The 14288-nt window shown below is 40.6% G+C and overlaps 1 protein-coding gene and 1 pseudogene across 3 annotated transcripts in view; one reads left to right on the top strand and one right to left on the bottom strand.

Annotated features, from left to right (window-relative positions):
* Nucleotides 1–1916: 1916 nt before the first annotated feature.
* LOC119519048 lies at nt 1917–4005 on the bottom strand (annotated as a pseudogene).
* An 87-nt stretch (nt 4006–4092) lies between these two features.
* The window catches only part of LOC119518918 (H-2 class I histocompatibility antigen, Q10 alpha chain-like), a 51161-nt gene continuing 40965 nt past the window's right edge, over nt 4093–14288 (top strand). Inside the window, exon 1 of one of the 3 annotated variants that reach the window (XM_037816363.1) lies at nt 4093–4323. In XM_037816363.1, coding sequence (XP_037672291.1) covers nt 4209–4323 — 115 coding nt within the window. In that variant the 5' untranslated portion in view covers nt 4093–4208. The remainder of the gene's footprint in view (nt 4324–14288) is intronic. The other 2 variants (XM_037816361.1, XM_037816362.1) reach the window with 2 other exon arrangements.

Raw genomic sequence — 14288 nt, 5'->3', positions numbered from 1 at the left:
CTTGTTGATGCCTTCAGTTGGACAATTTAACATCTTAAGAACTACAGATTGTAAGTTAATAAATCCCCATTGTAAAAGCCAACCCATTTCTGGTATATTGCATTCCAGCAGTTTTAGCAAACCAAACAGTCCCCAACAGTGTTTTTGAATCACATGACAGTTGTTGCAGATGCATGAGCTCCACCATGGGATTTTTTAGTTACTGATGTCTTCTATTTATTTCATTAATAAAAAGTGCGTAGTACAAGCCCTTTATCCCAAACCAAGTACTCAGTAAAAGATCAACAATAAACCCTGGATGGCACAGACATGATTTGTCTGGCATGGTTAAACATTTTAAAATAGCAATTAACATTTGGTACATCACGTGACTACTTTTGCTTTTAACAAAGTAATCAGCAGACACGGTAACAAATACTTCATGATATTTTCATTTAGAAATATTATAATATTAAGACTAAAACTACTATTGCAACAACAAAAATTTAATCCATTAACTGTGAACTCTTCAATTTTCCTTCTTCCAGTTGCTGTGTTGTGTCTTAAGCTAAGCTAGTCAAATTTTGGCACAATATTAATTTAGAGTGACAGGCTTCCATTTAGATTGATAGACTTCCACAGTTCCTTTGAAAATATATCTATAATTCCATAAACACTGTCACATCATGTAGTACAAAGACATAAAAAGTAACCTGGAATCGGTGTACTCAAAAATATGACTTACTGACCATGGGGTTGTAGTTGGATGGATACATGATAAAATCTTTTGCTAAAAACATTTCCAATGTTAACTTTTTCCATTTGGAAAGAAAAAGAAAAAAATTACTTTGCATAAAAGGACACTGAATGACTCAAAAGCAAAATAAACTCTTAATGGCATTTGTGAAATGTTTAAGAGCCAAAGGTGATTTTAAGATGTGGAGCTTTATCTTTCTTTTTTTCCACATTATTTTTAAAGGATTTTAGCCACAGTTGAGGTGAATGTTTACAAAGTCAAGTAATGATTTAATAGTGTTCTCAATAAAAAAGCCACATGTAGAAACTTTAAGAATTAAATAGAATAATATAAATTACTAGTTATGTTAACAAAAATACTTTACATGCAGCACACTGTCTTTTCAGGAATGCAGAGAAATTTTACAAGCAAAAAAAAAAAAAAACAGCTATGATAAGAACTTTTATTATTAATTAAGTAGATGGTCCATATAAGAAAAAGCTAAAATCCTAGAAGTAATATCAATTAAGTGTATGTGAAATGAAGGACTAGAAATAAGAAGCCAGATTTCCAGGTATCTAGCTAACATTAGATGTTCTGTTTCCAAGTTACAGCTATTTCTTAAGTCAAAACCAATTCTCAATTACCTGTGAGCCATAAAGCCAGTGTATACATCAGTATCTCTGCCAGGGATTGGCTCTCGGGCAGCTTAGAGAACAAACTGTTAGGTTATAAGGGCAAGGCTTCAAAGTTCAGTGGGCAAGGGCAGAAAAAGGAAATGCTATTGGATTTTTCTCCATCTTAAGCTGTTCCTGCCCTTTCTGCCTTAAACGCTTTACAAGTATGGAGCTGGGAAGTCTCCCAGTAGGTCACAGCAAGAGGAAAAACCTTTCATCTGTGGTGTTCTGTTCATTTACGAGGATATGACTTACTGGTGTTGCCCTTCTATTAGCACAATTAAGAGTTGGTGATATTATTTCAAGAAGTTGAGCACAAAGCCAAGAGGCACAAGGAGGAATGCAAGCAGATAATATTGGATTATGTACTGAAATGATGCCCTTGATGTTTGTGGCCTAGAATGTAATCACAGTGAAGGAAAAACACCTCCATGAGTGTTACAACTGTATCAAAGATTCCATTAAACAGTACAATGATATAGACAAGTTTATTCAAGTCATACAAGCAATGTTTCAGACCTATACAATGAAAAGCTAGACTGAGCTAGAGGAAATATTCCTTATATTGATAGCAAAATATCTTCTAGCCCCATAAGTAACCTGCAAGCACTTGCTGGGAAAAAATTCCACAGGCACACAGGTCATGCAGCCATTTTTTATGGTAATTATATTAATTTTTTTTCAAACTGAGCAAAACAATGCAACTTTTACTTTTTCTTATATTTCAAAACTACCTATATTAATTCTTCCCATCCCAATCCATCCCATCACCAAGAAAGAAATGAGATAAGGAGTGAGAAAAAGATTCTTGATTGTTTCTCATTTCCCTCCTTTTCCCTTGGAGAAAACTAATATTTCATTTTTAAAAATGTGAAAGTCAGAAGGATAACAAGAGACTCAAAAATTTTCTTGAAAATAAAAGGAATAAATAAGTAAATGGGCATGCCAATAAGCAAACAGGCCCACAATACAGTTTTAAGGTAATTTCATTTTAACAGAGAAGTGTTAGAGTAGAAAAGAAGCTTGCTGAGAGACTCTTGTTTTAACAATAAATTATAGCTTAAATTATTATTGTATAAATTATACCTGGCAATGGCAGAGTTAATTTTATTCTTCCTTTCATGAACCCTTGTAATGCTAAAGTACAGTGGCTTATAAATGTCATATAATGGACTGGTAAACATCTACCATGTAGATCCATCATGTTTATTTAATGTTTTCTTAATATTATACACTTTTTAGTTGGTGTAAAAAACTTAGTAAACAACCGTTTTTTTTTCCTATCCTAGTCACATAAGCCAGCTATAATAAAAGATATAGATTTCAGCTGTAATTTATAAAATATTCAAGGACTGCTACAGTCCCAGAAACAAGAAAAAACTTGCACCCACAAATAAACCATCAAGATACATGTAAATACAGTGTATTTTTAATTTTCATTCATACAATCTCAGACAAGTCAAGTAACTTTATAAACAACTTATGCAAAAAAGTAATTTTTAAACCTATCAAAACTATTTTAAATATTTAAATTCAGAGATCTCAAATTTCCTTCAATCAGGCCAGAAATCATCCCCAAAATTATGATCACAGTTACAAATACAATGAATGGAATGTTTATGTTTAGGACAACCAAAAAAAGCCCCTTGTAACTTTTTATTTAAATATCATTTACTCAAATATACTGTGATTAGGAATGGTGATAACACATGAAGTAAAAATAAGCTTGCAAGTGAAATTTCTAGAAGCTCCTGAAAACAATACTATAGATGAAAAAGGAAAACCAGTAATAATGGGGTTAAGAGTACTCTGGTCATCTTCGTTCATTTGGTCGTGCAAGGTGTTTAACTATTTTCACTTCCCATATCGCAAAGTTAGTCCACAGGAGGGGCTGGTGGATCTTGTCCATTATGAGGACTCCTCGGCTTTCCAGGTAAGTTGGATCCTCTTAGATTAGGAGGTCTCAGTAAGAACAAGGGCACTGCAATAACCATCCAGGCCATCAAGCTCATAGTAATACTGATGCCATTATCACCAGAAGGTCCTGGTAATTCCTGAAGACATTCTGTGTCTGTGCAGTAGGACTTGGAACCGCCTCAACAGATTGATCAGCCTTCTCATCCCATGTTAATGAGAGCAAAAACACTCACAGGGATCGAATCCACCTTCTGCCACGATTACTCAGCTTGATTTAACTTGACTGTTTAAATCCACCCAGATAACAAGCGATGGGGCGGGGAGGTTAGGGACCGGGGCCAGGACTCGGCAGAGAGACCGCTTGGAGCCTCCAGAACACTGCGGCCCTTCCGGACGCCGCTGCCGCTGCTGAGGCTTCTCGGCGCCGCCGCTCAGCCGCGAGTCCCGGATCTGCCAGCCCCGCGGGCGGCCGCGCCACAGATTGCTCCACCACGGGAGCTCATTTCCTGGGGTAATAAAGACGCACATACCCTATATTTCACAACTTTCAACACAATTGATTTCTTTTTAAATTCTTGGTTTTCTACTGCCAAAGCCCAGCAGAGGGGTATCCGAGAGGAGAGCTGGGGGCCGCAGACCCACCCCCGGGACTCTGGGGCGGACGGTAGCGCCTCCCACGGGGAGAACCCGCTGCATTTTCCCAGCCCTGCTCCCCAGCCCGCCCCTAGGCCTGTGGCCCGCAGGGGCGCTGCGGGGACGAGCCGGGAGGGGCGGGGCCGCGGCCTGTGCCGCCCCTGCAGCGCTGAGCCCTTCCGGGATACCGCGACGGATGCTTCGCGCTGTCCGGTGGCGGCCCGCGGGCCCCTAAGCTGAGGACAGTCTCCGAAGGGGCCGGCGCCATGGGACGGCGCGCAGAGGGGGCGACTGGCTGCTCGCGGAGTCCCCGGAGCGCACGCGCAGGGCTGCCCCTGACGCTGCTGCTGCTGCTAGGGCTGGTGCCCCAGCGCCCTGCAGGTGAGCGCTCGGGGGTGGGAGACTCAGGGCAGATCGTTCCCCACCGGAGCGCGGGGCAGGAGTGGGCGAGGTGCAAGAGAGAACGCCTGAGAGTGGAGGGCCTAGCTCTGGGTCTGGGGGCGATGGTGAGTTGGGAGGGGTTGCGCAGGGTTCCCCAGCCAGAGCAAGACCACGGCTGGCCCTGTCCTCTGCCGTTCCGGCATCCTGGTGAAAAGCCACTTAAGCGGTCCCTCGCGGGGATGGAGGATGCGAGGAGGCCATGGGAATTTCTCTGAACCGGCCCCGGAATTTCCATTCTTTCCCGATTGTCTTTCCGCGCGCAGACATGACTAAGTGTGGGGGGCTGACTTCATCCTGGACTTCCCCTCATCGCATCCACTTGTCGCACGCCCCCACCCCCAGCCGCGCAGGTGCCAGAATATTTATCGACACAGTCTGGGAGAAGTGTCCACCCTCAGAGTAGTGACCACAGCAGTGTTCTTAATGCCAGGCTCTTTTCCAAATGCTTTACAAACAGGAAGCCATTTCAATCCCCTTAACTGCCTCATTTTACAGATGACTAAAATTCACACCAGAGAGGACTGTACATGTCAGCTTGGGATCTAGAGCCAGAGTTTTAACCTTCTTCTCATAATGTGTTTTAATACCTAAAATGAAATACACAGAGGAACCCAATTATATTGAAGTAAAGTCATAAAATATTTTTAAACTAAAAAGATAAATTTGTGTTAAATTAGAAGTGTATTACTTAACACATTAAATAATGCATTAAAGAGCAGCAAAGCTAATTTCTGGAATCTGGAAGTACTAAGGTGGGTAAAGCCTATTTCTCAGTGTCTGCAACAAATTTCATGTGGTTTGAAAACACCTTTGGTTTCTATTGAGGACCAAGGCACAGGTCCTGCTTGCTAATCCTACTTGTCTGAAAGACAAATCAGATTTGAGTTGCAGTTCACAGCATTTTATACAGGAAACCAGGATTGTTGCAATCACTTACAAAAGTGAAAGCAGTTTTAAAGTCCAGGAGTTTGCAGGAAGTTTTATAAACAGAAAGAAGGAAGTTGACTAGCTTCTGTTGATTGGAGCAGGGACATGCCAGTGAGTGATAGGGGTGGGTTAGGTATAACCCAACTTTATTTTCAATTGGGCCAAATATGCTTAACTAAAAGCTTAAATGGCTTTTCAGGCTGGAGCATCTTGGCAGGGACTTTCACAAGAGGTTTGTCACATATTCTATGCTAGTTCATGGAATTTAATTTTTGTGTTGGTTTTGAGAAAACCAAGGGGCTACTTTTTTTAATGAAATTTTATTGGGATATATTCAAGCACCATAGAAACCATCCAAATCAAACCATACAATCACTGGTTCCCAGTATCATCACATAGTTGTACATACATTCCCCTGATCAATTTTAGAACATTTTCATTATGCCAGAAAAAGCAGGAGCTACTTTTGATTGTATTTATCACTTCTGGGCTTCGCTGCCTCTGGTCAGGGAAGAAAAGGCTAAATTTCAGCTATAGGTTAGTAAAATAAAGAGGTTATTTTTCCCCATCCAAGCTGAGGCTCCTGATGTTCTCAGGTCACAGTATCCCCTGGGGATCCATGGACTCCAGGTTAGGAAGCCCTTCCTTTCTGCAGCCCTTCCCTCTGATGATAATAGAGATAAAGGTGATTCCAGTTCTATGTGGTAGAGGTGGGCATGGCCATGTGGAGGGAAAAGTAAAAACTGGCCCAAGAAGTAGGGATTCCCAGCCAAGGATTAAGGAAGGAGTGGAAGGATATAACCAGAAGTGTGCTGAGCTATAGTATGGTGATGGCATGTGGGGAGAAGCTAGCCAGGGGTCCCTGGCAGGCCCCCTCACAAATGCTCCTGATGCCAGGTGAGGAAGGTCAGGCACTCCCCTTGAAGAGCTGGGGAGTGAGGAAGTGACCTGGTCAGATCTGCAGAGTGGACAGTGGCTTTCAGGAGTGTGCTGTGCTGGAGTGCTGAACCTCATAACCTCCTATCATAAGGATATTGTTGTTATTCCCCTGGTGAAGGTGAAGAAACTGGCTAGCCAGGGTCACACCAAGTCATGTGGCTCATTAGGATTTGGACTAGTGGACTGGCTCTGGGGCCCAGACAGCCTTGGGGAAGAGCACAGGCAGGGAGTCCGGACCAGGAGAGAGGGGAGGAGATGGAACCAAGTAGTGTCTTTGGGATTATGAACACTAGAGACTTATTAGTTACAGATCAAATGATTACAGAGCTGGTGATGGCAAAAGGTGGAATTGGAGGCTGAGAGGGCTGAGGGTGGGGTGAGGGGGGTATTTCCAGGTGTGTGGCCTGGAGAGCAGGCCTGGGTACTGCTGACATTGAGACAGGAGCAGCGGGGTGGGGGGCGCAGGCTAGTGGGGAGGGGGTTCTATGGAACATCATCAAGGGATTGTGACCTCTGAAACTGCTGGTTTTCCTCTCATCCCCTTAGTCACCTCTGCACGCTTTTCTCTGTTCCTCTGGCTCTGTCTCCCCACTGCTGCCCCCCAGAGCAGTCCCATCCTGCTCCAAGGCTTAGGGTCCCTGTCATGCCAATCAAAGCCATGCCCTTTCTCTGCCCAGGCTTTGCCCCCAGCTGCAGCCCCTATAACCTCTACCTACCAGGCCTCTCCCTTGGATCAATTTGACAAATGCTTCCAACAGCATCCTCCCCGTGCTAGGTACTATCCTAGTCCCTTTACAATATCAACTACCATCCCCACTTTGCAGATGGGCAAACTGAGGCCTTTCTTTCTTTCTAGGCCTTTCTTTCCTCCCTGGCCTTACTTTCCTCCTCAAACTCATCTCCTGCATTTTGTTGGGGATATACAATTGAGAACAAAATTTCCCCCTTCCCAACCAGAAAACCTCTCCACAAAGGTAAAAGAGAAAAAAAATCAACTTTATTATTGAATAAACATCACACCAGATTATGACATGCATCCTGGGCAACCCATAGAGAGGTTACAAATGAAGACATCTCATCCTTCTATATAGCCAAGCAGATGCAACCCATTGCAAATGTTCTCAAGATAAATGGCAACTAGTATTCAAGGATGAAGGTATGGCAGGAACATCTGTCATACATAGTTCATCTTAACTTCACCTGGTAATTTGGGTGTCCTTTGTATTTGCTAATTACTTCTGTCCAAAGGAATAATAAAACCTCATATTTTTATGACAGGTAGAGAGTTGAATTTGGAACCTGTTGCCTAAGTTAAACTTAGGGTAGATCAGGGTGCTATCTTCCTTGATGTCTACATTTCAGAGAGATGACTCCCGGGTTCTTGGGCAGTAGAGCCAGCAAGAGGCTTGGTTAGTTTTTTTTTTTTTTTTTTAAATTCAGTTTTATTGAGATATATTCCCATACCATACAGTCATCCAAAGTGTAGAACCAATTGTTCACAGTACCATCATATAGTTGTGCATTCATCACCCCAATCTATTTTTTGAACATTTTCCTTGTACCAGAAAAAGGGAAAATAGAAATAAAAAATAAAAATAAAAAAGAACACCCAAATCATCCTCCCACCACCCTATTTTTCATTTAGTTTTTTTGTCACCATTTTTATTCTCATGCATCCATACACTGGATAAAAAGACTGCAATCCACAAGGCTTTCACAATCACACTGTCACCCCTTGTAAGCTGCATTGCTATAAAATCATCTTCAAGAGTCAAGGCTACTGGGCTGCTGTTTGATGGTTTCAGGTATTTATTTCTAGCTATTCCAATGCATTAAAACCTGAAAAACGTTATCTATATAGTGCATAAGAATGCCCACCAGAGTGACCACTCAACTCCATTTGGAATCTCTCAGCCAATGAAACTTTGTTTTGTTTCATTTTGCATCCCCCTTTTGGTCAAGAAGATCTTCTCAATCCCTTGGTGTCAGGTCCAGATTCATCTCCGGGAATCATATCCTACATTGCCAGGGAGATTTACACCCCTGGGAGGCAGATCCCATGTAGGGGAGAGGGCAGTGAATTCGCCCATTGATTTGGGTTAGCTAGAGAGAGAGGGCCACATATGAGCAACAAAGAGGTACTCAGGGAGACTCTTAGGCACAATTATGAGCAGGTTTAGCATCTCCTTTGCAGTAACAAGCCTCATAAGGGCAGATCCTGTGTAGAGGGGCCAACACATCAAACCGTGAGTCCTCAATATTTTTAAGAACAAATATTCTTAACAATCCAGGTGAGGAAGCCCAACACCTCTGCATTTTCCCACAGCTCCTCATGGGAGCCCTGCATATATATTATTATTATTTGCTCAAAGTACTATGGTATGTGTCACTATTTCACAGTAACCTATGCAAACCTACCAGACCTCACTTTCTATTAAAAGTTCCATGCAATTATGGTATTTGAACAAACTGTATGCGTTAAATTCTTTAGGAAATATAGATCTTGCATCAACTAAACATATCTTCCCTGGGTCTCGCATGGAAATTGAAGTTTTAAAACGCAGTCAGTATTGTCCTTTACCCTTTGGCCTGATTTGCCCTAGTCCTAACCACACCTGCTTCATTCATATCTCTAGTTAGAGTCTGGACTCTTTTTCAGCTTTTTTAATGGTTGCTGTGTGTTCTAATACTGACATTCATATCTGCAGAGTTCTAACTCTTAGTTTCAGGTGTCACACAGATACCTGAAGTTCCAGGGATCAATCAGGTTATACACAAAGGGATCAGAATCTCAGAATAGGGAGATAGCCATTACAATTCAGGAATAGATGTGACTGCTGTAAGAGCTTGTAATCTAAGGGCTGTTACAACAAGCATTCCCCTAATGAGCTGTTCTCTAAGATTCAATTCTGAGTTTACAATTCTGAGTTCATATTGGTGAGGCATTATAGTGTTTGCCTTTTTTTGGGTGTAGTTCACTCAAAATGCTGTCTACAGTTTCCATCCACCTCATTGCATGTCTCACAGCTTCGATCCTTCTCACAGTTGCTCAATATTCCATTGTATCACACGTAACAGTTCACCATTCTGTTCCTCAGTGGATGTACTCTTAGGCCACCTGCACCTATTGCAAATCATGCACAGTCTTTCCATAAACACCAGTGTGCAAATGCTCATTCATGTCCCTGCTCTCAGATCCTCCAAGTAAATGCCTCCTAAAGAGGTTGCAGGACTTTATGGTACCCACATACTTATCTTCATGTGAAACCACCCCACTGTCCTCCAGAAAGGCTATACCATTCCACCTCCTAACTGACAGTTAATACTTACATTTTTCACTCCATGTTTTCTCCAGAACTTTTATCCCTGTTTATATTTTTCCAGACAATTTTATAGAGCTATACTCAAAAACCATATAATTATCCACAGTGTACCATCAGTTGTTCATGGTACAATCATACAGTTGTGCATTATCACCACAGTCAGCACTTGAACATATTGATTATTATGAAAAAAGTTTTTTAACAAATAGTAAAAAAGATAATAAAAAGAAAATTAAATATCATACAATACAGTATACTAGTAGAGTCAGACAACAACATCACTACCAAGAATCATACACATTTATCTTGGTACACTGACTTCATTACATTTAATGGGAGCATATTACACTGTTACTGTTGACCATAGACTCCAGTTTGCTTTGATTATATTTTTCCCAATACCATCCCCTTTACAACACTCTGTATGGTTGACATTCATTTGTTCTCCCACATACAAGAAGAGTTTTTTTTAATTCAATATTATTGAGATATGTTCACATAACAGGCAGTCATACAAAGTGTACATTCGGTTGTTCACAGTACCATTATATAGTTGTGCATTCATCACCAAAATTAAGTTTTGAACATTTTCATTACCACACACACAAAAATAATAAGAATAAAAATTAGAGTTAAAAAGAACAATTAAAAGTAAAAAAAGAACACAGGGTGCTTTTTTTTTTTTTTTTTTTTTGCCCCCATTTCTCTACTCATCCATCCATACACTGGACAAAGGGGAGTGTGGTCCATATGGCTTTCCCAATCACATTGTCACCCCTCATAAGCTACATTTTTATACAATTGTCTTCAAGATTCAAGGGTTCTGGATTGTAGTTTGATAGTTTCAGATATTTACTGCTAGCTATTCTGATTCATTAGAACTAAAAAGGTTGTCTATATTGTGCATAAGAGAGCCCACCAGAGTGACCTCTCAGATCCTTTTGGAATCTCTCTGCAACTGAAGCTTATTTCATTTCCTTTCACATCCCCCTTGGGTCAAGAAGATGAAGAACAGTTTTATATTTGTACACTTAGTCACAATCATTGACCACTCCAGTTTTTGCTGAGTTAAACAGTCCCAGTCTTTATCTTCGATGTTTACCTCAGGTGTCATTCATGCCCCTAGTCCAACTCTTTCAGCTTTACTCATGGACATCTTTATTCAGTGTGGTTACAATATTGTGCTACCATCACACAATATTATGCTTCTATTTGTGGATCTATACAATCAATCCTGCTGAACATTCTGTAGTCCTTCAGCATCAAATGCCTGATCTCTACTCTCTTTCTATCTCCTGGTAGACTGTGTTATCAACTTTTAATTCTCCAGGTTTGCTCATTAATGTTAGTTCATATTAGTGAGACCATACAGTATTTGTCTTTTTGTTTCTGGCTAACTTCACTCAACAAAATGTCCTCAAGGTTCATTCACATTATTATATGTTCCATGTCTTTGTTCTGTCTTTTACAGCTGCATAATATTCCATCATGTGTACGTACCAGTTTGTTTATCCACTCATCTGTTGATGGACATTTGGATTGTTTCCATCTCTTGGCTATTGTGAATAATGCTGTGCTAAACATTGGTTTACAAATGTCCATTAGTGTCTTAACTTTCAGTTCCTCTGAGTATATACCTAGTAATGGAATAGCTGGGTCATATGGCAAATCTATACTTAGCTTCCTGAGGAACTGCCACACTGTCTTCCAGAGGGGTTGTACCATTCTAATTCCCACCAACAGTGAATAAGTGTGCCTCTTTCTCCACATCCTCCCCAGCACTTGTAATTTTCTGTTTCTTTTTGGATAATGGCCATTCTGGTAGGTGTGAGATGATACCTCTTTGTGGTTTTTATTTGTATTTCCCTAATCACCAGTGAAGTTGAGCATTTTTTCATACATTTTTGAGCCATTTGTATTTCCTCTTCAGAAAAGTGTCTGTACACGTCTTTTGCCCAAATTTCAATTGGGATGTTTGTCTTTCTGTTGGTGAGTTGTAGGATTGTTTTATACATTCGGGATATTAAAGCCTTTTCTGATATGTGGTTTCCAAATATTGTTGCCCATTGTGTAGTTTGCCTTTTTACCTTTCTGAAAAAGTCCTTTGCTGTACAAAAGTGTTTAATTTTGAGGAGATCCCATTTGTCTATTTGTTCTTGGGTTGCTCATGCTTTGGATGTAAGTTCTGGAAAACCACATTCTATCACAACATCTTTAAGAAATTGCCCTACATTTTCTTCTAGGAGTCCTATGCTCTTAGTGCCAATGTTTAGGTATTTGATCCACTTTGAATTAATTTTTGTATAAGGTATTTTGTATAAAGAGTTAGGGGTCCTCTTTCATTCTTTTGAAATGGATATCCAATTTTCCAGACACCAATTATTGAAGAGGCTGCTCTGTCCCAGTTGCTTTGGCTTGACTGCCTTATCAAAGATCAATTGTCTGTAGATGCGAGAGTATTTCTGAACACTTAATTCAGTTCCCTTGATTGGTATATCTATTCCTCATGCCAGTGCCATGCTGTTTTGAGCACTGTAGCTTTATAATATGCTCCAAAGTCAGGTAGTGTGAGACCTCCCACTTTGCTCCTCTTTCCCAAGATATTTTTGGCTATTCAAGACAACTTGCCCTTCCAAATAAATTTGGTTAGTGGTTCTTGTATTTCTGCAAAGTAAATTGTTGGAATTTTAATTGATATTGCATTGAATCTATAAATCAGTTTAGGTAGAATTGACATCTTAATTATATTTAGTGTTCCAATACATGAACACAGTATGTTCTTCCATTATTTTTTCTTTTTGGTTCTGTTCGATTTCTTTTGGCAGTTTCTTGTAGTTTTCTTTGTATAGTTATTTTGTGGCCTTCATTAAGTTTATTCCTAAATACTTGATTCTTTTTGTTGCTATTGTAAATGGAATTTTTTTTTTCTTCATTTCTTCCTCTTGTTGCACATTACTTGTGTATAAGAACACTATAGATTTTTGCATGTTGACATTGTAGCCTGCCACTTTGCTGTATTCATTGATTAGTTCTAGTAGCTTTTCTGTAGATTTTTCTGGATTTTATACATATAGAGTCATGTCATCTGCAAAGAGTGAAATTTTCACTTCTACCTCTCAAATTTGGATGCCTTTTGTATCAGTTAGGGTTCTCTAGGGAAACAGAATCAACAAGAGATATCTATAAATACAAAATTTATAAGTGTCTCATGCAACCGTGGGTATGGACAAATCCAAATTCCATGGGATAGTCAGCAAACTGGCAACTCCAATGAAAATATTCAATGAACTCCTCAGGAAACAAACTGGCAACTTTGACAAACTCCTCAGGAAATTCTTGGCTGGTCAGCTGAAGAAAAAGACATTCCCATCTGTCTCACTTAAAAGTCTTCAATTGATTAGATTAAATCCAGCTGACTGCATTCTCTAATTGTGGAAGACAAACTCTTCATTGACATCATCAGTCACAGCTGCAGTCAATTGACTGATGATTTAACAAACCAGCCTTCTGTTTTATCAAGCAGCCACAAATGTCTTCACAGCAGCAGTTAGGCCAGTGCTTGCTTGACCAGACACCTGGGTACTATCACCTGAGCAAGCTGACACATGAACTTAACCATCACAGTCCACCCCTTGTCAAATTGGCAGTTACACACATTGCCTAAAACCACACTTGATCTCTAAGTAGAGAACAATAACAGACATACATTTCACATAACAATACTCTGCTGTCCAGCGTACAACTGAAAATGCACTAAATGTCTCCAGAATAGGGTGCAAGTCCTTGGGTGACATTAACTCTTAAAATCGATTTCCTTTAACTTAAGTACTGCAAAATGAATCATACAGCTTATGTCATATGATAAGGGGATAAGACGAAAAGAAAGCAAAGATATTTGCTTTACAGACAAATACAAATGTACTCATAACAAAACAAGGAGGAAATATTCATGCCATCATAGTCCTCATTTCTGTAACTGGTCATGTGGCCATAGTTCATATTTATCACTACCTTCTTCCACTACCTGTTCCATGTTCCCTTTACCATCTGAAAGCTCTTCAGCTGGCCATGGTTCTTTGCAGGGAGGGGTGACCCAAACCTTCATTCCTGAGGTTTCTTGGCCATTAATAGTCCTGCCTGGATTTGGTTCTTGCAGTTTTCCATTGACTTTAATTACAGGGCATGGTAATACAAGAGATGCCCTAGGGAATCTCCTATATTTCAGGAAAACTCTTCTTGACTTCCATTGTGTAGTTGCAGTGCTATTTCCCCTTTATAGTCAGGAACAATCACCCCAGCCAGTACAGTGATCCCTTTCCTTGCCTGTTGATTCAGAGGCATAAGAAGCCCAAAGTGGCCAGGTGGCAGTCTTAACTTCCAGTTCAATGGGATTATTGTGTTTCCTGGTGGAAGCACTCCTCCTTTTGGAACAAAGACTTGTAGACCAGCAGAGCTGAAGCTTGCAGGGACAGGAAGCAAAAATTTACCTAGTGGATCACTAGGAGTGATAGTGAGTGGTTCCACTCCTGCTTCCACCCCTTGAATCCTGGGCCCGTGAATCCTGGCTATGGGAGAAACAGCACCATAGAGTGGATGCTGATTCAGAGCATACACAGCCTCCTGGAGAACACTGCCTTAGCCCTGCAAGGTATTGCCACCTAGTTGGCACTGTACTTTAGTCTTCAACAGGGCATTCCACCATTCTATCAACCCAGC

Source organism: Choloepus didactylus, chromosome 22, assembly GCF_015220235.1.
Source record: "Choloepus didactylus isolate mChoDid1 chromosome 22, mChoDid1.pri, whole genome shotgun sequence".
NCBI classification, from domain to species: Eukaryota; Metazoa; Chordata; class Mammalia; order Pilosa; family Megalonychidae; genus Choloepus; species Choloepus didactylus.
Note: the sequence above shows the minus strand (reverse complement) of the source record. Positions and strands in the feature narration are given on the sequence as shown.